The sequence below is a fragment of the Scaptodrosophila lebanonensis genome, unplaced genomic scaffold (assembly GCF_003285725.1).
Source record: "Scaptodrosophila lebanonensis strain 11010-0011.00,11010-0021.00 unplaced genomic scaffold, SlebRS2 tig00001418-arrow-arrow-pilon, whole genome shotgun sequence".
Lineage (NCBI taxonomy): Eukaryota > Metazoa > Arthropoda > Insecta > Diptera > Drosophilidae > Scaptodrosophila > Scaptodrosophila lebanonensis.
In genome coordinates, this window is record NW_022060744.1 from 895,564 (window position 1) to 922,602 (window position 27,039).

General features: G+C 41.7%; 1 protein-coding gene across 3 annotated transcripts; it reads right to left on the reverse strand.

The window, feature by feature from the left end:
* Positions 1–3,212: 3,212 nt before the first annotated feature.
* LOC115633325 (CREB-binding protein) lies at positions 3,213–26,836 on the reverse strand. Of its 3 annotated transcripts, none has more exons than XM_030530755.1 (14): positions 26,755–26,836; positions 22,474–24,142; positions 20,995–21,600; positions 20,482–20,904; positions 16,218–20,393; positions 15,746–16,035; positions 15,101–15,258; positions 13,441–13,551; positions 11,890–12,838; positions 11,590–11,820; positions 11,219–11,449; positions 10,760–11,157; positions 9,178–10,618; positions 3,213–5,059 (listed from the first exon to the last, which is right to left on the reverse strand). In XM_030530755.1, exons 2-14 carry the CDS (start codon positions 22,526–22,528, stop codon positions 4,148–4,150), a joined length of 9,981 nt encoding a protein of 3,326 aa, XP_030386615.1. In that variant the 5' UTR covers positions 22,529–24,142; positions 26,755–26,836; the 3' UTR covers positions 3,213–4,147. The 3 variants fall into 3 exon arrangements, with proteins under 3 accessions (XP_030386615.1, XP_030386616.1, XP_030386617.1); XM_030530756.1 differs by having other exon boundaries at positions 22,474–23,770; positions 26,755–26,828; XM_030530757.1 differs by lacking the exons at positions 3,213–5,059; positions 26,755–26,836 and adding an exon at positions 7,375–7,522 and having other exon boundaries at positions 22,474–24,242.
* Between the last annotated feature and the right edge of the window lie 203 nt (positions 26,837–27,039).

The window sequence follows — 27,039 nt, forward strand, 5'->3', positions numbered from 1 at the left end:
TTTTTTTATTAAAAAAAAAGGTAAACAAAATAATTAAAGAAATTGGTAGAAAAAGTTGCTTGTGTGTTCATAATTTCAATTTAGCGCTATTTTACAATTAAATATTATATATAACGGTTGTTGTTTGTTTGTTTGTCATTACCATTATTTCATTAGTGTTATACATTAGTATCAATCATTTGTTTGTTGTTGTTTGTTAGAACTAGTTTTACTAAGGCTTGGTTTACATGTGACTTATATAACTAGGTTTTGTTGTTGTTGTTGTGGTTGTTGTTGTTTTAAGAAAATTACACATGTACGCATAATAATAAACTCCTCGCAGTTCGCATCATTTAGAATTACTGTTTTCTTCTCATCTTTATTTTTTATTTTACAATTCTCACTTAACTAACATAGAATATACATACGAATATGTACATATGCTGTATGCATACATATATTTAATACATATATATATATGTATACATATAGATATATATATATGCACATATATCTATTTATTAGGCGTATATGTATAGCTGTGGCCCGCGCTTGCCATAATTTATAGTCCTAAGGCTTAAGATTACACTTCGAACTCATTTATACAAATATGTATATTTTATAAATTAATGCTCGCAAACAAGCGGGTTTGTTTTGCTTTTCTCTCATATATAATTGTAATCACAAATAGTTTTGGAATATGCTCTTTCTTTCTCTCTCGCTCTCTTACTTCTTTTCCATTTTCACACACACACTCTCTTCCTCTTGCCCTCGTTCTGCCATTCTTGCCATAAATTGCGTTCATTACACAAAACAACATAAAAAATAGTACATATCCTACATTTAAAAGTACAAAAAAAAAACGATAGACAAAAAATCATGTAGTCACACAATTCCAACACACACGACATAACATTGCAAACTTTGTTCATTGTTGCTGCTGACTTATGGTAAACAAAACTGCGGCCAGATTGCAATTTCAAAAAAAAAAAAAAGAATAATATTAATAATAATAATAATGCATCTGACACACAGTAACTTTGTTTACTTTTCCTATACAATACATGCTGATTTTTTTCTTTCTTGTTTTTGGTTTGCATCGATCTCTCTCTCTCTCTCTCTCTCTTTCTCTCTCTACCTCTCTCTCTCTCTCTGTCTCTGTCATATGCAAATTTATATATTTTTTTCGTTGTGGCCATTTTGCCTGCGCAGCAATTAAAAGGCAGCGGTTTGCTATAAATAAATACAATTTGCTTTTCTTTATACAGTTTTAAATATTAAACATTACATTTGTTGTTCATGCTAACAAACGGCCATATTAACATTTGGCCGTTAGACAATGTTATGAACAGCACAAAAGCTGTGGCGACGGCGGCGGCAGCGCAGCCAAAGCTTTGTGTTTTCTCTCTCTTTCGTACGTTTTGTACGAAAATGAGTGAAGCGCGACAATGACGCCTGCTGCTCAGCAGCCGCGCAGGCGCTGCGGACACACAGACGTTTTTTTTTTTGTTTTTTTTTTGTTTGTTTACAAATTTTGTTCTATTTTACAATTGAAAACTACCGTGTCTTTGCCTTAATTTTTAAAAATCATTGCGTTTAGGTTTAAAATACACACGCACAGACACAGCAAGCTAGTGTGTGTGTGTGATTGTGCGTGCGTGTGTGTGCACATGATTATCTAAAATATTATATACCCTTAAAATTATATATGTATGTATATCATGCGAGCTTAATTGTAATTGTTGTGTTGTCCTTATATGTAATAAATTAGAACTATGCATATCCGTATCTATGTATGTACAATTAATGCTTTTGTTTTTTCTTTTTTTTTGTCTTAGCTTAATACACGATCTGTACGAATTGTTGAATCGCAATTTAAGAAGGCATTTATGCGCAGTTTACAAGTTTCATTTTTGTTGTTGCTGTTGTTTTTGTTGTGTGGTTGTTGATGTTTGTATATTCTTATCATCTAATTATGCTGTATGTATGTATGTATATGTATTTTACATGCTCTTTCTTTCTGCTCTCTCTCTACCTCTTCTCTTTACAATAACATGAAAATTTTGGGCGGCGGCATCTTGTAAATAAAAAACTAAAAAAAAAGACAGCAAAGAAAAAAATATGAAAATAAAAACGTTGATGAGCTTCGTCGTTCTTAACTCTCAAATGCTTATCAAAGATCCTACACTCTAATGCTTTGCTACGCTCTACACGCGATAAATAATTATGTAATTTAAATATGTATGCATGTTCTCGTATGTATATGTCTGCATGATTGCGTGTGTTTATGTATGTATGTACGTAAGTATGCATGTGTGTGTATGTTTGTCATAAACACAACTTGAGGCTTTCTTCTCTAGCGAAATGAAACGTGTATTGCAAGGGTCAACTAAGTTTGACATACATGCGTATGCGTATGTATGTATGTATGTATGTATGTATGTAAAGCCTGGATTTGTCTTTGAGTGTGTGTATATACATGTGTATGTGTGTGTGTGTTTATAAAGCCTATGATAGTAGTTGTAGTTGTAAAGCTGTATATTCTTATACACATGTATGCATGCATATATATGCGTGTGTGTCTGTCTGGCTGTATATGTGTGTGTGTGTGTATGTAGGAGTATGCTTTATGCATGAGAGGCCCCTTAAGGCCACATTCGCAGTTCTTGGCCTTTGCCTATTGCTGTTTGTTACATTTTGTGGTTCTTCTTATTGTTGTACGTCAATTGGAAGTTGTTGTTGCTGTCGTCGTCGTTTTTCTTGTTCTTGTTGTTTTTAATTTTTGTTTAAAGTAACAAACATTGTATTACTTTCAGATTTCGCTTTGTATAAAAATATTTAGTTACATACATTTTCCCAATTTTTTTAGGGTTGGGAGTAGTGAGTGGAGTTGAGTGGAGTGGAGAGGAAGGAGGACTCCTATAAGGAGCAACAACACACACGAACGCACACACATACATACATACATATAAATATATATATATATATATATATATTAATTTATAAATTTGTTAGTCCCAATATCTGAAGTGTTTTCTTTGTTATTTTTTATGTGCAGATTGTTTGTTTTTGTTCTTTTGTTTACACTTTCGATCTAAACATAATTGCTATCAATAAATTCTTTAAAAACACAATACGAATGATAAATTACAACAAAAAATTGGCAACTGCTACACACACATATACACACGTACACAGGTTAATATATACATATTTATATATGCATAGATTATATCAACTTAGCAATTTAAATTGTGAAAATATGTTAAACATAATTTTATTAAAGTTTTATTAAAAAAAATTTCAGCTATACATGTATGTAATACATACATTCCTGCTCCCATCCAAGGACCTACATACATATGATATGTATACAGGTTTTTGAAAGGGGGCAGGAATTGCAAAGGGTTCTTAAAATATTGAATACATAGAAAGAGGATGTGGGGAGGGGGTGCGGGTAACGTTTGACGTTTAAAGTTACAGAGTCGTTTGATCGGCGTATATTGTTAAAATCTGTATAGTTTGTTGTTTAAAAACCAATTTTATTTACAATGAAGATCCGGACTCTCTTATTAAAAACGAATAACTAATTTCTGCGTGTGTGTGTATATATATATAAATTAGAATCCTGTATTTAAAGCATAAAAATCTGCATGTATGGTAATACATCAAGAGGACATGTGAGAGTATTGTGTTGTTGTTGTTGTTAAGATCTGATTATACACACATTTTCTATATATAAATACATATGTATGTATGTAGTTGCATATACATATGTATGTAGGTATATATGTATGTATGCATGTGTAAAAGTTATTGTTGTTGTTGTTGTATATGTGCATGTTTATCAAATTACTTAACTTAGTTTACAGAATAGGTTGATTTCGTTTCGTTTAAATAATTCTATAGATAAGAGAAAGTACGTAACGATTAACACACAATTTCCCTGGCAAAGTTTTGAAACATTATCAAAAGTCTACAAAAAGTAAAAACTTCTTTTAACCTTTTAAAAGTAATGGGCAGCATGCCTATCACCACTGTATGATTGGGCATGTCCCTGATGATAGTCCTCGTCATCCTCGTCGTCCTCCACCTCCTCCTCCACCACCTCCTTTTTATGCTTATCTCCGAACTGGTTGCTGTTGTTTGTCATTGACAGCTAATTACACTAGAGCCGCTCCACGAATTTTGTGAGCTGATCGGATGCATCGGGCAGGGCACCACCGGCGACACCACCAACACCGCCGACACCGCCCACGCCCACATCCTGCGAGACACCCGGCAACGGAGATTGATGATGCATGCCGTGGTTATGCATGCCATCGTGTGGTGGTCCCTGCGGCGCCGGTGAGTGGCTCATTACGTGATGTGGCGATGGTTGGGCGCGCGGCGAGGCGGAGGGCGCCGCTCTTGGTGAGGGCGCAGAGCGAGGTGAGGGCGTGGGCTGAGGCGAGCGTATGGGTGGGGAGGAGCGTGTTGATTGCATCAATTGTTGTTGCAGTGTGTGCGGCGTCGGCGGACCCATGACTTGGGAGCCACCGCCACCTCCACCGCCGCCACCATTGCCACCACCCGTGACAGAATTTTGGGCGTTTTGGACATTGGGCATGCCGCCTAGGCCACCGCCGCCCCCTGCAACCACCTGCATCATTTGTTGTTGCTGCTGCTGCAATGGTTGCTGCTGTTGTTGTTGTTGCTGCTGTTGCATGCCCGGCGGCATGACGCCCATTTGTTGTTGCTGCTGTTGCTGCTGCTGCTGTTGGGGATTGGGCTTGACCCCCACACCAACGCCACCGCCTTGCTGCAGTAAATTGGAAGTCACCGCTGTATTTCCCATCGAGTACTGATCCTGTACAGGTCCACCAGCGGGAACAAGGCCAACTCCAACACCGACCCCAACGCCAACAGCATTACCAACGGGACCACCGGCACCACCGGCATTAAAATTACCAGAAGCACCGCCCGGAAATTGTTGCTGTCCCGCACCACCGCCCATTGGCGGTCCGCGCTGGCGTTGTGGATACGGCGGAGGATACTGGTTCATCGGCATACGCATTTTATACCAATTCTGGTTTTGTACCTAAAGTTGAAGATTCTGCATTAGTTATCAATAATATCAACAATATGTTTTGGAGGAGCGCTTTAGTTCTGCTATTTGGGATGATATTTTGAGTATCATTCAAACCCGATTTAGAAGAACTAGAACGCATTGGATTGGCTTTGATTGATGAGTATGATTGATGCTGAATACAATCTACATATGTAACTTAATACCACCCGCTAGCGTTGTATGCGGGTTTATTGCAATCAGTGTCACTTATAAATCGTATAAAATAGACCATTTCAATGATTTTGTTCATTAATTTAATAGCTCTCTTCATTATTCAGCGGTTAATGTTTACCTCTTCAAGTTTTTAGTTTTTTAAAAGCTTTTTATAGTCATTAATATGAGCTGTTAAATACAAATCGTTAGTTATTTAATAAATATTAGATAAAAGGCATAACTACTTAAATATTTACCTTTTAAAAATCGAAAAAAGACATTAGTGTGATTTGTGTAATGGCACTTAAAACTGATTTTTTTTTTTTAAGTCACTGGTTCAACAAAACTTAATATTTTATTGTTAATATGTAAGCAAGTGAACAAATTAATTTTTACAATAACAAAATTATTAAATAAACACTTCAAAATAAAAAACATTTAGGAACAAATTACAGCAAATAAAGTCAACTATCATCTTTTTAGAGATGTTAATGTTAACCAAAGAGCTGTTAAAAAAAAAAAAAAGCATGCTCTCGCATTATCATCGAAGTTTTTCCCAAGACCATCAAAGATTATATAAGATTTTAGAAATGCATGCTAACAAATAAACAAGCAAATAGGTAACAAATAAAAATATTTTAAACCGAATTGTTTGAGAAAAATGAAAATGAAAAAAAATAAATGGGGATGTCCCCAAATAATTGTTCTTTCTTTAATTCGAATCGTTTACACAAGAACCACTTTGGGTAAACAAGAGGTACATATGATTTTTTATTTACACAATCAGCCCATTGCCCCACTTCGTCCATCCCACTTTGCAAATGTAATGAAGAAGTCAAATCAAGGGTTAATCATCAAACACCTGCATTTTATTTAAGTACAAAATATATATACATATATCTATTTGGACTTTATGTAGAGCAGCATTCAGATATTTAAATATTTACGAACTATCAACTTTACTCAAAGATTAATCGTACTAATCGTGCTGAACAAACAATACACCTTTTCAGCTAGTACCTGAAAAATAACGCTTGTGAGTGTTGCTATGTGAGTGTATGCATGTCTATGCGTGTCTGTGGGAACATGTATGCAGTACAATGTTGAACTAAAGCAGCAACAACAACAGCTGCGGGCAGCGCCTGAGCAGAGGGAAAATATATGGCTATAACTTCCTTTAAAATCTGCCTTTAATGATTAAACTTAGCATACGGACATAAATTCACTAACTGGATCAATTTGAGTCTAAAATTCCAGTAATAACGGTAGTTCTGGAAAATCACTTAATACGTGGGATAGGGGGAGGGAGGGAAATTTCAAAATGTTGTGTTCCTAGTGTCTCCGATATATCTCCTGAAAATCCCCATTATCGGGAAAGTAGGGGGGATCAAAAAAATAAAACAATTGTGCAAAATTTGGTGTCTCTATCTCTTATAGTCTCTGAGATCCAGGTGTTCATACGGACGGACGGACAGACAGACGACTTGTCATGCTGATCAAGAATATATACACTTCTTTGCGTCTTCTTCTGCCCGTTACATTATTTAGCTCGCACAAACCTTGTACATTTCATGTACAGGGTATAAAAATTACTTTCCATCACTGTAGAATCTTTAAAGTCTCTGTCTACAGAGACCTAACAAATCTTGGCTCATGCTTTGTATGAAATGTATGTTTATTTATGCTCAAGAAGACTTATAAGTGAGCTCTATGTAAAAGAACAGAGAGCAGAAGGATCGATTTGGTCGAAATATTTAAAAAGTCTGAATGCTCAACAAATAAGATTAATTCGCCATTATCCAATTCGTTTCTCTTCATGTTCTTGCGCTTCTTCATCATCTTGATTTCTATTGAATAATGGACAGTATCTTCATTTTGTGAGGAGCATCATCCGAATTCAATGATGAAAGATTGTCATTTTGAACTTGAATTGTAACTGTGAATGATTCTTGACAACTGGAGAATTCAGAAGGAGGCCGCCGACTTTGTTGACGGAGACCCCAAGTAATTCATTATGTAACTTCTCTGCGTCGAATTAAATCCTTTTATTTGGCCACCAGTTCGTATGCAGTAGTCCAGGCCATTGCAAAACTCAAATAACGACATATTGTCAATGCGTATCTAATGAAAGGTTGAGTTATGATCTCACATCTGATCTGGGTCCATATGTGCGATGGGTGGCTTATGGTATGTGTACGAGTATGTGTAAAAGAAAGTGTCTAGTGCTATAGCACCGAACCGAACTCGAATCACGATAAATAGCCGATATTTTCCCCAATTCTAAAACGAACGTAATTTAAATTGCAGTTGAAATTTTGAATACTACTATATACATTGAAATCAAAACATATTTTAACGATATTTTAAAACGCATGACAGTGCTCCCGAATTGATTTCTAACAGAACAAATGTATGTTATAACTAGTGTTCCCTTTTATAGGTAAAAAATTTACAATTTATTTAATATTAATTGTAATCCAACAGCAACTAAAAAGTTTTGATTAATCAAGCACTACAACAGCTTCAACATGCAATATTATAATTAATTTAAAATTAGTATATTCAGGGGTGCCACAGAAATCTCTTCCGCCCTAGTTTCGCCTCAAAACCAGTTCTCGGGGCCAAATCTTGTTCTTTTTGCAAGGTGTTTTGTTTAAAAACACAAACAGATATTTTTTCTCATAAAAAAATCATTGGAATATAAACCTTAGCAAGTACATTTTTATAATTTATGAATTCAATTTCAAATGCTAGTTTTTTGCAGGGGGGAAAGATAGATCGCCACAACAGGACGCAATTTTCGTCCAATTTATGGAAGCATAACCCAAGATTGCGCAAAATTCCATATGATGTTATAAAAAATTTTACAAATAAATTTAATATTTATTAAGGAACATAAGTGGAATTCTTCATTTCGCCAAATTGGAATCAGATGCACTTCTCAAACATTTGCGTTGTACTTTTTCAACATCATTGGCATCCAGATTCTCCTAGGTCCGAGAAAGGACGAGTTTATTTTTTTTTTCATTTTCCCCCCTTTCCCCCGCTACGGAGTTTCGTCAATAGCGTCCACATTTCAAATGCTACCTAAATCAAACTTTGCACACATAATTTATATATAATTATCTACTGTTGTTTAATTTAATTTTATTCAATTCGGTCAATTCTTAGAAAAGTTATTAGCGAAACAAATTCTCGCCAGTACAACCCCCCCAAACGGCAGCAACAAGTTCGCTCTTCTTCTTCCTCTGTTTGCTGCTGCTTTGGGCGCATATAACTCAGTGACGGAAGTTTACCTGGGTACAGGGTATTACACTGTCGGGCTTGCTCGACTGTAGCGTTCTCTCTTGTTTTTTATTTAACTTAGCTGGCTTGGAGGGGAAGTTGAAATCTTTCGAAGTTCTGTGGCACCGATGTATTTTTGGGGAGTTTTCAAAAACAACTGTAGCCGAAACCACCGGAGTTTTCTGTGGCTCCCCTGATTATTTATAATTTGTTAATTGCTGGAGCCTTTTAAAGCTTTTTTTTTTGTTAAATCTCATCCTAGTTAGTAGATGGATGAAAGTTCAAGACTACACTGATCTTTAAAAATAGTATTTTGAAAAACTGTAGCTAATAAAATTAGCTTTTATCTGTCTGTTAAAACAGAGAGAAAGCAAGTTCCAACTTTTATCCTGGTAGATGATCAAAGTTCAGGACCACAGTGATCTTCAAAAATAGTGTTTTGAAATACTGTACTTCCGTTCACAAAGTGAAAAGTAATTCTATATCTATTCGAAACGATCGTTCTGTAGATCTCGAAACACTTTTCAATCTCGATATCCCACAACTAATCGTTGAATTCAAACATAAGCTAATAAGCGATAATGATTTCGAATCCTTATTATATATATGTATGTATATTTGTGAGAGAGGGAGGAGCTTTGTCGACTTACCATGCCACCTTGGTTTGTAACACCGGGGGGTAGATTCTGTAGCATCATTGCTCCCGTCCCGCCCTGGATATTGGGCATGCGCTGGTGCGAACCGGATCCCTGTTGTTGTTGCTGTTGCTGTGGCTGCATGAGATTGACTTGCTGTTGACCCATCTGCTGGGGTCCTGCTTGTTGCTGTTGTTGATTCATCATGTGCTGCATTTGTTGTTGTTGCATGACCTGTTGTTGCTGCTGCTGTTGTTGCTGTTGCTGTTGTTGCTGCTGCTGCTGTGGTGTTTGGGGCCCGTTGCCAGCTTGAAGCGCACCCGGACCACCGGCACCACCACCACCGCCACCAGCTCCGGCATTGTTTTGGCTTTGCTGCCGTTGTTTGATGATGGCCGCCATTATCTGGGGATTCTGCTTCAGGATGGTTAATATGTGCTGATTGCTCTCATTGGTCGGATTATTTTTGATCTTTTGCATTATCTGTGCCAGCTGTTGGGTGTTTAGGGGTGGACCATTGGTCATATTTGGATTGTTGCCAGCGGCGCCGGTGCCTCCGACACCTTGAGCTCCGGGCGGACGGACACCAGCGGCGCCTATTTGACCGCCCATGCCCATGACGTGTGGCGCACCTCCGCCACCACCACCACCCATGCCGCCAGCACCGACCACAGACATGTTGCCACCACTCATTGGATTTGGTCCCACCATGCCCATCATGTTTTGTTGTTGTTGTTGCTGCTGCATAGGATTCTGCTGCATCACTTGGTTGGGTTGGCGCATGCCTGGCTGGTTGTTAGGATACCGTTGTGCACCGCCGCCACTGTTCCACTGGTCGAGCAGATTGTTACCCATGACACCGCCACCTCCAGCATTGCCACCAGGCACGCCTAATTGATTAACGCCGCCCACACCGACGCCTCCAACGCCAACACCACCCACACCGACACCACCAACCACATTGCCAACCATGCCACCTAGCTGGCCCTGATTGGACACCACATTCAGTGGGCGTTGCATTACAGGCGGCGCCATCTGACCACCCTTGCCAAAGCCACCACCATGTGGCACCTGTTGGCGAGCCGCCTCCTCCTGCACCTGCTTAACAACTTGCAGCACATTTGGCGACGGCGAATGACCACCGGGCTTCATGCCCATGCCTGGCTGGTGAGGATGTGGTGAGGTCATGCCGCCCATGCCGCCACCAGATACCGGCGAAGGCACTGTCACTGTGGAGGGACTCATACCACCGGCTCCCGGTGGCATTATGGCCGCCTGGCCGGGCATCACCTGTTGGCTGACGGCTACGCCTGGCATACCAACAACGGGCACGCCAACACCTCCAGGGCCGACCACCGCCGGACCACCAGTGACTGTCGGTCCGGGTAGGGAACTGGGCGCAGCGGTACGTGACATAAGCGCCACACGACGTCGCAGCAATTGTTGTTGCTGCAATCTGAAGGGTAATGGAAAAAGAAAATTTTAATTAGAAATGAGTTACAAAAAACGAATGGAATATTAGAATATTCCGCCTCTTATACACCCTCAACTCCAGCCCCTCTTCCTATTCCCACTAACAGCGTCTTACTGTACTTACTTTTGTTGCAGCTGCTGCTGTTTGAGCTTGTGCTTGATGTTGGGACAGAACGGCACCGGACACTTTTGCTCCTGACAGTGCTTGGCGTGGTAGCAGCAGAGGGCGATGAGCTGTTTGCAAATGGGACAACCTCCGTTTGTCTTGCGTTTGCAATTCTTTGTGTGCTGGACAACGCGCTTCATTTTCTGACACGACGGGAGTCGGCAATTGGCATCGCGACATTGGCAAGCATGGACCAAAGATTGGATACAACGCTGGATGGACTGCTTTCGTGCCTCTTGCGGGTTGGCCTGTTTGGGATCTGCAGGCGCAGAGCCATCGTCTAGATCGAAGCCAAGCTTCTCCATCTTATGCTGATGGCCGACCTTCTCCTTGCACATCGTGCACAGATCGAAGTCCTAAAAAAAATCATTCGATATATGTTCATTGAATCGAGAGTCCTCCTCCTCGTGCACTTACCTCACAAACGGTGCAGTGGTATCGCGTCTCCACAGCAGTCTTGCAGTTGTTGCACGTGTAGACAAACTTGTCCTGACCTTGATTGTGCAGCTCATAAAGCATGGAGAGCGTGGAGAACTGAGCACGACGCAGCGACGAAAATTCGTAGTGCTTGTCTCGTGCCAGCGTTAGGAACGCATCGCGACCATCCATGAGATCACAGGTGAGCAGTGGATCGGGATCTTGTATCGGCTGTTAATAAAAAGAACAAACGAAGGCGTTGTTAAGGCGTTGTTTGGGGAAAAGAAATATGAAAATGTTTCCTTATTTCTTCGTAGGGAGTCACTTTAACTGACCCTTACTCTATAAAACAATATACTTTAAATACTTACCGCCAGACTGGCTGCCGATTGTGCTGAATGCAGACGAATAACAAAGAAGACCTCCTTGTGCTTCTCCATGGTTGCATAGATTTTGGTCGAGAGATCATTGCCCGATTGATGTTCATTTGACTTTTTGCTATTCTTGCGCTGAGCGGCTTTTGACTTGTTGGACTTTTTCGCTTTCTTTTGGCCCTTCTTTTTACCATCGCCGCTCACCTCGTTGTCCTCAATGGAAAAGAGCTGCAAGTAAATGTTTGATTAAATTATAGTTTGAAAATATTTTTGTTTATTGTTATAGAGCGTGCTTACATTTGCAGCAGCAGCTGCCTCAGCCGCCTCGGCCTGCTTGCGCTTCTCCTCCTCCTCCTGATCGAGCTCCTTGATGCTCTCCTCGAGCACATTCGGCCAGAAATCACCCTCGAAATAGGGCAGCTCAGCAGCCGATGACAGCCTATCCTCTGAGGCCTGCTTGAGTATGTCTTTGTAGTCTTGTATGATGCGCTCGATCATGCCCTTGTCCAGCATCTTTTTATACCATTCCTGCAAGCGTTTCGGCTTGGGTATTTTTTGATCAGTCGGATGGCAGTGGAATATATAATCGTCTCCCTCAGAGGGTGGACAGGCCCAGATGTGTGCCATGGTATAGCCCAATTGCTTCACATAGTCCATATAACCCAGCAGTATCTCATGATAGACGGCTGTACGATATTGGCGGGGCCGAAAGAAGTGCACGGAATCTAGATAGGCGATGTAGACGCGTCGCGTATTCGGCGCCGGACATTCGGATCCATACTCTTGCACATGCATACCAAAGAAGCATACATCGATGCCATCCACTTCCTCGAATGCGAACAGGGCCTTGGCCCGGTATGGGAACTCTTGCGTCATTTCACCGCCTTCTACAAAACGACGTCGCATGCCAGGCTTAACCTCAACGCACTTGTCGGAGGAGGAAACCACACGAATGTGCACCACACCCGCTTCGGCCTCCTTCTTTTTCAAGAAGTTATTCACACGCGTCTCAATGTAAACCCCCAATTTGGTTGTTGGCAATCGTTTAGCATTGAACTTGTTCTCCTTCCGTTTACTGTTCTTCTTCTTAAGGCAATTATCGCACACAAAGCCACCGGGCCAGATTGAATCCAACCAGAGCACACAAATCTGATGCTGCTTCCGTCCACACTCCTGACAATCGACAAAGGGTTCCAGCTCGAGATGATCGTTTTTCATCTCCTTAAATTGGTCCTTTTTTATTTGGCTAGGGAATCAATTATATTATATAATTAGGCGTGCTGCTATTCTTCTTATTCTTTATGTACCCTATATGTTCATTGAATGGCTATATTTTCAACTTAGGTCTTTCCTCAACTCAGACACATTCGGTTCAAAAATTAGTCAAGCACTTATCCTAAAGGAATTAAAACATTTTAATGTTATAAGAAGAATGTCCTTTCAAATGTAAGAATATACATTTATTTATTCTAAAGATTTTGCAGCTTGTCGAGTTCAAAAATCATCTTCCTAGCTTATCATGTTGAAAAAAAACAACTACTATAGAAGTGAACTTCTAATAATAGCCCCCACTTTCAGAGTAGTACTCTGATATTACAACCACCTGCTAGGACTTTGCTTAACTCTCTTTTCTCCAAATTGAGTTTTGGGTAAAAATGAATTAAGTAAGAAGTAGGCTTTAAGCTGGAACTTAAAGTTTATGGAATATCGCTGAATTTCGATCGTTTTTTTTTTGCTCATTTTTTATTGAAAAACTGTTGCAATTTGAATTCTAGCCTTTCAGAGAAACGTACTTAAAGATAACTGAGGTACAGGGTATTATAGCACTTTATTTAAAATTCTACTTACGTTTGTGACTGCAGCGGATCATCGCCCAACGTGACGGTATCTCCTTGAATATCGTTAAAGCACTTTTGGCAGAACGTGTATCTATTTGAGGCGACACCGTATTCCTTTAGACTGTTTTTTCATGTGTTGTTTCATTTGCATTTTGTATGACAATTTTGTTTTAGTTTTGTTTTGTTTTTTGTACCGATTTTGAGTGAATCAATTTATTATTTATATTTATTAGATATGTTTTATATCGAGTGTGCAATTAATTGACAGTTCATTCAATGCAGCGCATTAACAGTTATTGTTGTGTATGTGTGCGTAGGCGTGTTTGTGTGTGTGTGTGAGCGAGACAGTTATACGAGTGTATTCGTTGTTGTTTTTGTTTTTATTGTAGATCGGTAATCGTTCGTCATTTGTGTATTTGTGCGAAATTAAGTGCGCGTGTGAGTGTATGGTCAAGCAATACGGTGATTGTTGTTGTCGTAATAATTGATGTTTATGTTCACATATTTGTTGTTGTATAATTAGGAGTGACACACACACACGAATAACAGACACGAAAAACACAAATTTTCCCAACAATGATTTTTTCAATATTTTTTTTCGTTTATGGGTTTGCACAAACAAACAAGTTGTGTGGAAGGATCGTACAAAGAAATAAAGAAAAGAAAGAATAGGGCATTAGAATTTTACATTACACAAATACATATATACATACATACATATATGTAGGTAGGTAGTATTGAAAAAATAATAAAAAATTAAGGAACCTTTTAAGGATATGCAGCACATAAGTATGTGCTATTCTCTACCTTTCAGCTCATCGTAATTGTGTTGTGTGTTGTTAGACTTACAAACTACATACATACATGCATGTATACATAGATATATTGTAGTTTACTAGTTTGGTAATACACTCAGCGAAATTTAATTAAAGCTCAATTATTATATCTTCGATGGTGCATTTCCTATCTTCATTTTGCTGTAAAGGTAATCTTTTGGTATTCTTTTTCTTTGTCCGAAACTTTACTTTTATAGTTGCAAGTATATCTTTTTTGTAGATATTTCTCAAAGCTTTTCAAAACCGTTTTTTTTTTTTTGGTTCAATGAAATATAAATTTAAAATCGCATTTTGAAATAAAAGTGTGGCTTTAAAATAAATTTCGTTGAATTGATTTAATTGAAAATCATTTATACATATGTAAGTGCTCCTGCTTTTGAAACATAATAAGTACAAGCATACAAAAAAGTGCATAATCTGTGCATTTAACATCAAAAAGAAATTAAACATGATTTGAAAAAAAAAGAAACACGAAAAGCTCGGCATCGCAAGTAGTGCTGCCAGATTAGTCGACGGATCGAACGAGCATGCAATCGAGAGCAATTTTTGGTGATCGATTACACCTGGAGTTGGGAATTCGTGGAACAATTACAGTACATTTATGTAAGTATGTATGTATGTATGTAATGCATGTACATATGTATATATCGAATGTATGTATATAATTAATACATGTACAGCAATTAGAGTAAGCTTCATCTAACAGCACTACTAGCGACAATGCACAAGGCAAATATCCTTTTTGTTTTTAGGCTTGATTTTTTAGAAAATTAATATATGTATGTATATGTGTGGAGGGATATACATATTCATAAGAGGGGGTAAGACCCATACCTGTTCTGGTAGCTATAGTACTTGGCATCGCGGGGTATTGTGCACAGCTGTTTGCCATAGCAGCAGATCACTTGTGGATTAAAGGTGTACTTGCGACCGCAGCAATAGCCGAGAGCATGCATCACAGGATCAATTTCAGCCTCAAATACCTCCGACAACTGCAACGAAATAGAATGTATGGATGTTAATAAATATAATACTATAGCTACTAATAGCAAAATTATAGCTTTACAAAGCCAAATTGATTATCTTAGCAGTTCAAAAGGAATGGTATAAAAAAAAAAAGTAATAAAAAAAAAATAAAGAAATAATAGAGATTTGGTGTGGATTCTTGGACAGACGGAGAGAGACGGTTCCTTTCTTTCTTTATTAAGTTAGAGTTTTAATTTTCATGTAATTTCTTTGTTTTGAATAGTTTTGTTATAGCAGATTATCTTCAGCAGATCAAGGGAAATGGAAATGAAATGAAAATCTTTTTGCCCATAATTTTATTAATGAGAAAATGAAAGATAGAGCGAGATTACATGGTAATTTTCTTCCTCTATTAAGATCGAGTATTTAGTTGAATTTAAATCTCCTTACTTCGTTTCAAAGAGTATTACTTATAAGCTAGGAGGAAGGAGTTGCATGAACATTTCCACTTACCTTGGAGCAGTAGCGATAGACACGGGATGTCTTACGGTTATAAAGCCAGGCATTGTCAAACATTAGCCAGACATCATCCACGTACTCCCATGGATCACTATACTTGCCATTGAGTATATTATTTTTGATTGTGCTCAGATCCATGGGCTTCTTCACAATCTCAAAATAGTCGGGGATGCCTAATGTCGTCGGATCTACGGGCGCGAGGAATGGCACGGATTCAGGCTGCTGATCCATGAGTTTCTTCAATGTAGGCATCAGAGCACTGCGCAACTCATCTGGATTAAATTCTGAAGGAATATATGTATGTGTGTGTTAAATATATATTTATTTGTGGTGTAATGTTTTCTCCAATACTTTAAGATATGCTTCAAATGGCATTAGGATCTTGTTTTAATTATATTTCTATAAAGAGCCCCATATTACTTTATAATTTTGTAGCCATAACTGGCGTCAGTTTTTTTCTACTTACGGCATTTCTTCTTTTTGTCGCCCGCATTAGGCGCTATAGGTTGAGGCACCACTGGCTTCAGTTCTGTTTTAATTTTGATATCGGAAACACTGCCGGTGGCCACTCCATCGATGCCACTACCGTTAACATCATTCTTCCCATCTGTACCGCCAGCCGTCTCATCGACATCCATGGGCTCCGTTTTAATTTTGATTTTTTCATCGCAATCGGCCCCGTCTTCAGTTTTGACCACACTGGTGCCATCGTTGTTAACATTCTTGCCAACACCTGCTGTGGAGCATTCCATTTGTGAGTTATCGCCCGTGCCGCCGCAGCTGTCGTCCATAAATTTCTTCTTGATGTCATCTTCCTGCTTTATGAAATCCAGTTTACCCTTGGAGGCCATGCCGCCGCCGTTGCCACTGTTGCTATTGGTATCGTTGGCACCACCGGGTGAAGGCGTCTCATCGTCATTGTCGCGTGCCGCTGCCTCCAGCGCTGCCATTTGTGAGGACAGGCAGGATGAAGAACTACTCATCATGCGTTGGCCATCACTGTTGCTGTTGTTGTTTCGTGCCATAAGCAATAGCGTTGAAGATGCCGGACCCGTTGTCGAGGCAGTGGCGGTGGTTCCAGTGGTTGCTGACGTAGGTGTTGCCACTGAGGAGGACGAGGAGGCGCAGGCACTCAGTGGTGTATTGGAAGCCACCACAGTTGTTGTTGCTGTTGTGCTTGTGGAGCCGTTGCTGCTGCTCGAACCACACGAGCTTGTGGCTGCTGCCGATGCCGGTGTGGTGCTTGCAGTTAGACCCGTCGCACTGGTCGCTGGTACTGGTGATGTTGGCAGGAAAGGCGGCGTTGCCGCACGATTGCTCATTGGTTGCATTATTGAAGACACCGAGGGCGGATTGTTTGAGGGTGTGCCAATCGGTCCATTGGACATGAAGCTGGGCGAGGGACTGGGCGCGGCAACTAAGTTGGTGCCACTCGTACTACCACCGCCACCCGCTCCAGTCAATGCATCCAAGCTTGTAGGCGTGGGAGGCATATTATTCAAAACGGAGGGAGGCTTCTGTTGCTGCTGCTGCTGCTGTTGTTGCTGCTGCTGCTGCTGTTGTTGTTGCTGCTGCTGTTGTTGCTGCGTCACCGCCGTCTGCTGCATTGGCGAGGTGAAGGCATTTTGCATGGGTGTGGCATTATTGAAGGGCGATTGTGGCATTAACATGCCACCAGTGGCTTGCTGTTGTTGTTGTTGCTGCTGCAGTCGTTGCTTCATTATAATCTCATTAAGCTGTTGTACTGTCTGTGAGCCACCGCCGCCACCGCCATTGGCATTAAGGAACTGCTGCTGCTGCGATTGTCCCGGTACGGGACTTGTAAGCACACCAGAACCACCAGACGCCTGAATTGCCTGCGCCGTGAATGGGGAAAGTACAGGATTGGCTACCATGTTGAGATTGCTGCCGCCGCCATTGTTGTTGGGACTGGGTCCTGGTGGTCCAACGAGCATGTTGCCCTGACCGGGCTGTTGCTGCTGCTGCGGAAATTGCATGCGCTGCTGTTGCTGCTGCTGCTGTATGGTTAACATATTGCCACCGGGTGAGTGACTACGCATGTTTGTCACCACCATATTGGGCTGTTGCTGACCCATCATGCCAGTGGGTGCCTGTGCTCGCAATTGTGGTTGCATCATAGCCGTCGCATTTCCCATGGGACTGATGATAGGTCTGATGCCGGTACCTGCACCACCGCCCCCAGACGAGAGACCACACACAACCAGTTGCTGTTGCTGCTGGGCGGTCACATTGCCACCACCATTGTTGTTGGGCATGGAATTTGCAGCACCACCCGCCCCTTGCTGATGCATTTGGAGCATCTGTTGCTGTTGCTGATGCTGTTCTTTGCGTTTGAGCCGTTTTTCCTCCAGTTCCTTTTGTATCTTGTATATCTTCTCGGCCAGCAAATGATAATACTCGGAACGTGACTTGGCCATTTCGTACATGTCTTTCTCGACTTTCTCCGCGTATGAGACGAGATTGTGCATGCGCTTGTCCTGCATGGTTGTGGGATCCGAGGTGGGGAAAATGGCCTGCACCAGTTTGTGCACTAAATGATTGCGAAGATCTGCAGTGACAGATTCACGCCAGTCCTTTTCATCGCCTGCACCGACAGTTCCGCCTGAACTGCCACTGGCACCACCGCCACCAGAATTGCCACCGATGTTCTGCGCATTCCCGGTGGCTGCATTCCCACCTGTGGTATCAGCTGGCATAAGGACGCTAGAGCCACCAGCACCACCACCGCCGGGTACTACATTATTACCGGGCGCGCCCGTGGTTAGAGCATTGGGCGCCACCACATTGCCGCCATGCGCCTGAAGCTTCATTTTGGCCAGCTGCTCCGACTGATTAACCAGCTGTTGTTGTTGCTGCTGCTGTTGTTGCTGCTGTTTGTTGTCACCACCGGATGCACCGCCAAAATTGGAATTATTAAAATTGTGCACATTGACTGATAGTGGAATGTTCGCTTGCTGAGAATTTGTGTTAGATTGCTGTTGCTGCATGGCATTGGTGTTATCCACCATGTTGGCGATAGCGGGTCGCCGACGGTTGGCGTTACCACCACCGCCAGCATTACAGCCCTGTAGCAGAAGTTGCTGTTGCGCCACAGTATTTGGCTGCTGCATACCACCAACTACCACATCATTGTTATTGCCGGTGGCGCCGGCCGCATTAAGCAACATGTTATTGCCACCACCACCGGCAAGCGGACCGCCTGCCGCCCCACCGCCTTGTGGTACGCCTAGCACGCGCACCGAAGGCGCTCCCTGCATTCGTATGCCATGCGGCATGCCCTGATTAGGCAGCAAGGTCGTTGGTCCCTGTTGACCAGATGCCACCTGCGGTAACATGTTGCCACCGCCGTCAAAGCGGCGCATATCCTGCTGCTGCGTAAGCTGTTGGCTCAAGTCCGCATTACTCTTCATACCCAGTTGTTGCTGGCCAGCCTGACCTGTGGTCACCACATTGGGACCACCACCACCACCGCCTCCGGGCATCTGTTGTAGCTGCTGGGGCAATACAATTGCCGTATTCGGCGCTCCATTGCCTCCACCAACTCCGCCAGCACTACCGCCAACAGGCACCTGCTGCTGCTGTTGCTGCTGTTTGTTATCCACCACACCACCTCCGGGTTGTTGTTGTTGCTGCTGCTGAAGCGCTTGTTGTGATTGTTGCTGCTGTTGTTGCATATGCGCCACCGTTTGCTGATGTAGCTGTTGTATCATCGGAGGTGGTTGGTTGGGAACGCTATTGCCGCTCGCATTAGTGTTATTGTTGCCGCCGCCGCCGTTAGCACCGCCATTGCCAGCTCCACCGGCACCTGCGCCACCCGCATTGCCACCTCCACCCGCAGGCTGAAATATGTTGTTGGGACGAAATGGAAAACAAATTATGCAATCCGGTCGTTGGCAGGTCTTGTAGTGCAGCAATATCTGACGAGATGAGGTGCAATGCTGCATGGTGCAGTCTTTACTCTGCTTGCAGGTGGCCATATGCGCTAGCACCGTCTTCATGGCCTTGCAATAATTCACATTGCAGACTTCGCGATTGGGATTCTGGTTTTCGCGGCGATTGCATTTGTGCGCGTGCAACAGCAACATTAATTGCTGTTGTATTTGCTTTTTGCGATCATCGGACATGCCCGCCTGTTGCGGCGGTGCTGGTGGACCGCCTGGGACCGCGCTTGTCTGCTGTGATGTTCCTGGCTGTTGTTGCTGCTGTTGCTGGGGCAGCAACATCTGCTGATTGCCTTGCTGTTGTTGTGGGCCTCCGCCCGGCTGTGGTGCACGAGCTCCCATGGGCTGACCACCGAGACCGACACCACCAAGCGACGGTTGCTGTTGGGGGTTCATTTGTGAGTTTGGGCCACCCAATTGCTGTTGTGGTCCACCCACCAGTCCTGAACCAGGTGGTGCGCCATCGTTGCCGCCGCCTAAATTCGACATTGGCACCACAGTGCCCACTGGTCGATTGCCCTGTGGCATACCGGCACTCATGTTAGGTGGAACGACACCACCGCGCTGCGCCATCTGTTGGACGAGTAGCTGCTGCTGTGCCGCATTGTTGCCACCACCGGCCGGACCATAGCTTCCCACGCCGTAGGGTACTCCAGCAGCCACCATGCTATTAAGTTGACCTTTTGAAGGATTAGTGGAGAGGGGAAGACAAAGAAATATAATTGATGGTTCTGGTGGTTGAGGCTGCTGCTAATGCGCATTACTTACCCATTTGCATGTTCGGATTCTGCATGCGTGGTCCACCGCCAGCGCCGACAACGCCTCCGGGACCATTGCCACCGACACCGCCGCCAGCACCACCGCCGCCACCATTGCCCATTATATGTGGTCCCCGTAACATATGCTGTTGTCCAACCATGCGACCCATCATGGGCCCATTCTGAATTCCTGGACCACCGGCACCACCCATATGCATGCCCTGGTTGGGTGCACCCCCGCCAGCAACCATGCCGCCAACGGGACCACCACCGGCCATCATGTTTCCGCCACCAGCTATGGGTGGACCCCCGCCACTGCCTATTTGCTGTTTCAAGGTATTCACCATTCCGGCGGCTCCACCAATGCTGCCCATGCCGCCGCTATTGGTCAGCACCATGTTGCCGAGATTACCCTGTGCAATGGTGTTCATACCTGTGATAAAGTGATGGGAAGAGAAAGAGCAGAAGAGTTGATGTTACATAACTGGATGAATGGAAATTAATTGCCAGACTAGATGCCCACCTGGTATGGCATTCATGCCGTTGTTGCCATTATTCGATATGGACATAGGCATGGAATTAACCATGCTCATTTGTGGGACCTGCATGCCGCCTGTGTTTGGTGATTGCAGATTTGGTGACTTGCTGCCCAATTGGTTCATTGCGGCAGCTGCGGCGCCACCCATGCCAGGTACCACCATGCCGCCACCACCGCCAGCGGATGTATTTTTGTTGCCCTGTTGCTGCTGTTGTTGTTGCTGTTGTAGCAATTGCTGCAGTTGGTGATGCTGCATCTGGCGCAATTGATTGCCAGCTGGACCCGCATTACCTCCACTGCCATCATCACCACCGCCACCTGCGCCATTCACTTGTGGCACAACTCCGGGACCGGGACCCTGGGCGGGCGGTTTATTTGGTCCACCACCGACTACGCCAAGAGCGCCCGTCACAACGGTTCCACCCACGGGACCGCCAACTCCGGGACCGTTACCGCCACCCGTTCCAACAACTGGAGCACCACCAGCACCGGCACCGCCACCGGTAGTGCCGCTGAGTTGATCTGTCCAACCGCTATTCGACGATACAAGTTCGTCGGGCAGGTTGTCCTCCAGGAAAAGGAAATCCGTAGCTGTGGGAACAACAGAAGCAAAAGGAAATTAAATATTGTTCCATAATTTAAATGCAATGCCACAATCCGCCTAAAAACTGCCTAATCATCTATTTTAATTAAATATAATTTAACTAATACCTATATAAGCAGAAAAATATCCAAAAATAATGGTTCACCTATGTATGGTCCAAAAATACGTTTCGTTCTTACAATATTACAATGAGAAGCTCTTCGAATCACAAAAGCTAGCCACAATTTATTGTTAACAATGTTTAAGGAGCATTAAAGGCAAAAGTTAAATCAAAAGTAATTTAAAGTTTGAAATTAGAGAGCAATATTTTTACACCTGGCATAATTAGCTAAATCGAAAGCACAATCCTAAAAGTTTGCGTTTTAATTCAATTGTGCCCAATTTTTAACGGATAAATCACGTCATTTGGCGCAAGGACCCCCCGAAAACCAAGCATATTGATATATAGTATAGGTTGGTCTAGAAAATAACTAAATATTTTACTAATAATGCTAATTTATAGTATGGTAGAGTTTAAGGACTAATAAAACTAGAAATCTCAAATATTTAACAGCTTTCAAATTATCGCCAGCAATTTGTATATTTTGGAACCAGACCTGTTGATTTTGTTGTTGTTCAAAACAAACTGCCAATAAGAAAGATTTTCGCTTTAACGTTCATTTCAACTTTATTTCTCTTAATTTACTGTCAACTTTTTCCCCGTTTATCTTATGGACTACCGCTGGATGTAGCAGCATTTTATATAATTCAGGAAATATGTCACACAAATTTAAAATTTATCTTGAATTTCATTCATTTAAAGTTTATAAAACCGGCCTTCCTGACTGTTATACTCGTATATTATTGAATGGAATACTCACTGGGATCCATTTTGACCCGCTTCTGTGGCGGTTCGTCCAAATGATCGGCCATCATGTAGCTGCTGTTATCGTTGTTCCTATTCTTGCTCTTGCTACTTGCCTCTCAGCAGTCGCAAATCTTCTTCGTCGCCGTCTTCTTCGTCTTCTTCTTCTTGGTCTATATTGTTGAAGAAGGGTGCTGGGCACAACAAATGCGTGCTCGCAACCACTCACGAAAATAGTTATCGGAGAAATGACTACTGGCCGGTGTGCACACGATAAAAAAATATGTATGTGTGTGTGTTTTGTTTTTGTGTTGTGATCTTTTGATGTTTTATTTTTTAGCAATATGAATTCTCAGAGCTCGTCATGTAAAGTCGTCGAATATGTTTTCTTTGCTCTCTGTTTTGTCAATCAATCTAAAAGTTTTACGCACAGGCTGCTCGATACACTTTTTTAAAAATTTTTGGTTCATTTAGTTGGTTTATTTATTAACAAACACAACATCACTTTCTTTTCATTCCATTTCTTCTTCTCAAATTAGCGTAGAGGAGTAGATAGAACACAACGATGATAAAGTCGTAGATGATGATGAAGAAGAAAACACAACGCGCACAATTTTTTTTTGAGTAGTACTTTAAGTTTTCGAAACGATGATGATTTGCATAAAGTTGCGGGAGTTGGTGGATATTGCAACTCCTTTGTTATTGTTTTTGCTGTCGTTGCTGCTGCCGCTGCTGCTGTTATTTCTGCTGCTGCTGTAGTAGCTATTGTGGCTCCTGCTGATGCTATTCTTCGCGCATTAATTACTTTACACTTGCGCCTTCTGAAAGTCCGTGTTGCTGTCCTCCTTCTTCTCAACTTTGTTGCTGCAACTTTCCTTCTGAGATCGTTGTGGTTGTGGTTGCCGGTTCTGGCAGCTACTCCTTCTTTTTTAACAGTCAATTCTTGTGACCGTTTGTGCTTTTGCTGCTTCACTATTCCCAGTAATTTCTTATATTGTTGTTTTGCTTCGTTGCTGCGTTCTACTTGCTCGTTGTGTTTGTTGTTGTTGTTGCTGTTGTTGATGGTATTTTTTGTGTTGTTGATTGAACCGCAGCATACGCTCGAGTGCATTTTGTGGTAGGCGCCAAAAATTCACCAAATCGACCGAATTTACAAAAATCGGTCGTAATTTGGTTTAAAAAATTGTGGATATTTTTCTGGGTTGACGTTCCTGCCTTTGCTGTTCTTGTTGTTGCTGCCGCCTCTGATACTACTAGCTTTTACGCACGCACATTGTTTTATTTTTGAAAATGCGTTTATGTTTTTGTTGTTGCTGTATTGTGTAGTAAATATATTGTTGTGAAAGAAACAGAAGAAGAAGCAGCAAGCGAGCGCGCGCGATGTTGCATTTAACAGATGCTGTTAGCGGCGCGGCTGCTGCCGGATTTGTTTCGATTTCTTTTTTATTGCGTTAACATTTTGCATTGCTCTTGTTCATATTAATATTGTTGTAATTGTTATTGTTCTTGTTGCTTGTGTTTGTTGTTTTTGTTGCTGATGCTATTGCTCCCACTGTTCATTTTACTTGGCGTTGCGTTTTTCGTTCTGTTTTGCTTGCTTACTTTGTTTTTGTGTTGCACGCCGCGTTAACATTTCTTTTCTTCTTTTTTAAATAAATTTATAAGCGAATTTCGTAGCACTATTTCTGAAGGTAAATTATGCATTAAATATATTTATTAACAAGTACGTTATTATTATATATTTATGGTTGCTCTTGTTGTTTCTGCTTCTGTTCTATTCCGTTGCTATCGTGTTTATATTCGTTTGTATATAACATTGCACATAGCTGTAAGAGAAACATGATAACATGGGCGCTACAATAAAATTGAGAGAGCGCCCGCCACTAGAACGATTTTTGGACATCACAAACGAAATATAATAAAATAAATTAAATTTGCACTTTTAATAAAAATTAAAAAAATAAAGGTCAACCTATCTGCCTGGTATATTCTACACTCGCTCTCAATTTTTTGGCCAATACTAGAGGCTGTTGTGGAAAGTGTTGTTTTTGTTGTTGCACTTTGTATTTGCCAACATTACAAGTACATTTGCCGCCTGCATGAAAATTGCGCGCAAAATGTTGTAAACAATCAATATAAATTGAACAGAAGAGCAAATAGGAGAGTAGCATGGGCATAATAGGTCCTTTGTTATTATTGAAACGGGTGGACTACCGGATCTAAATCATTGCATTTATTTACAATATTTTGCTTCCGCATTTCTAAACTATTGCTCTGTCTTGATGCTACCGTGCTGAATTGAGCTCTTGGCTCTGACTACAAACGTAGTTTCTACGTTGCGAGTCTTCTCGTTGCCGTCCAGACGGCCAAAGTGACGAGTAGCAGCTTTACTTTTTGAAGCTTTTCACCGTATGGTGATGTGACAACGGAGCTGGTTGGTTGGTTGGCCATACGCTCGCACACTCACAAAGGCCGATTGAAGCGACGAGTACAGCGCATAAAAGTGAGCTGCCCAAAGGAACACACACACTCATAGAGATATTCTGTGCGTAGCGGGACGCGGCAACGTTTTCACTACACACACATAAACACGCACGCATACAGCGGCGGCAAAAGCAACGAGTTGAGAGCGAACGCCATAAAATGTTGTATTGGTATTGGTGTGAATACACACAACCACACTGGCACAGGCATGGCACTCACAACGAGTGCGAGCAGCATTGGAAAAAGAAAGAAAAACAGACGACAGAAATATATTCCATTTTTTTTGGTGTCGCTGCTCGTCGTTTTCTTCTTCACGTCGTATCAAAGTTTTCTATTGCAGAAATTTTTTGTGTTCAATGAACGTTTTGATTTTTTAGCGGCTTTTAAAAAAATCCTAAAATTGTTTGCACAAAATACGAAATTCACTAAAAATACGTAGAAAATTATAAAAAAAATTCAGGCGATTTTATTATTTCAATTTATTTTTAAAAAATTTTATTTTCCCATTGCACAAAATTTTGTATTATTCTGCGGAATTTTCTCGAATTTCGCATTTATACCATATATTTTTCACATTTTTGCACGATTTATAATAATTTTTACAAACTTTTTGCAACACTAAAACAAAAAATTTTCGTCCGCTTGTGTTGCAGTAGGCAGAAAGTCAACTGATTTCGCGAACGAGTAGCAACAGAACTAGAAAGAAAGACTGAAGCTGAAACGGCTGTAGTGTATGTGTTGTAGCCATCGAGTAGCAGCACCATAAAGGAACGAGTGCTTACTCTCATGCTCTTAGCGCTCTCATCAGTGTAGTGCGTGCCAATGCGAGAGCGAGCGAGTAAAAAGAGAGCGCGTGCGCACTTAACCAGAGTCTTGAACGAGTGACGAATATATGAACAAGCAAGTGTAGAAAAAATCGTTTTACTAATAGGCGGCTTGCTTGTGTGTGTGTGTGTGTGCGAGAGAGCGCGCATACATATGGCGGGCGCAAGCAAGCGAGAGCTAGATAACAAACCAACGAGCTTCTCAGACTGACTAGTGTTGTATAGTGTAAATGGGCATGTTTATGCCGTGGCCGTCTGTGCGACTTCGACTACCTACGGCACTATTGAATATAGAATAGAATACAATTGAAACATCCCAAAAGGGACACATTGCTAAAGCTATCTCTGTCTGGTGACAGCCAACCGGCGGTCACAACAAACTATTATACGATTTAATAAATTTAATAGAATTATAATATTTGCTACATGGTCATAATAATGGCAAATAAAATCTGTAAATGTGCCATTTAACGTTGCATGAGGTGTATTAAATTCGTGGACAGCAACCCATTCGCAAATAAAATGCGATCGCCGCGACTATTTATTTACAATTTTTTTGTTAAAGCGGTTTCTGTTGTTTGTTGCAGCCGCCGGATTGAAACACGCACACATTTATGCAAACACTCCGACAAACACACACACACACGCGACACAACAGATCCGCAGACGACACGGAAACGAGAGAGATGGCAAATAACTTGCATGGCCCACACCACATATTTAGGTATATGGGTGTGCGTGAGAGCGAGCTAGCTACTGTTAAGTCATCTCGCTTGTCAGTATTATAACGAGATAACTCAGCGAGTAGTCGTGCAGTCGCAAGAAAAATAATTTTCTATCGAAATTTTGAGCGAATGCTGGAAATGCTTAATTTTTTCTACATTGCTTTTATTATTGTAATTTTTCTTATGTTTGTTGCTTGCTTTTTTGTGCGGTTCAAATTATTTAAAAATTATTTGCGGCGCGTGTCTCTTACACAGACAACCTACGTCACTAAGTTCGCGTATAAATTGCGCCAATTTTATTTATTGACTGCATTACAATTTCTTTATGACAAAATTTTCAGCGTTAATTTTGTTTCTCTCTTTTTCTTTTACTGAACCCGACGAGCCGTCGTGCCGAACTGATGTTTAAACGATTTCGATTGTGCATGTGGCTCTGTCGCGACTCGCGAGACTCATACATCCCATACCAGTGTTAGACAATACAAAATACCAAATAAAAATATAATATAAATATGCTGTCCAACACATGCACTCGCATGTATAGATATT

Excerpts from the sequence above, each read along its gene's own strand:
- LOC115633325 (XM_030530755.1), bottom strand. The coding sequence starts at position 22,528 with ATGATGGCCGATCATTTGGACGAACCGCCACAGAAGCGGGTCAAAATG. Across the intron at positions 21,601-22,473 it reads GCGGGTCAAAATGGATCCCA|CTACGGATTTCCTTTTCCTG; the intron begins GTGAGTATTCCA and ends TTGTTCCCACAG. Across the intron at positions 11,821-11,889 it reads AGGCAGCTGCTGCTGCAAAT|CTCTTTTCCATTGAGGACAA; the intron begins GTAAGCACGCTC and ends ATTTACTTGCAG.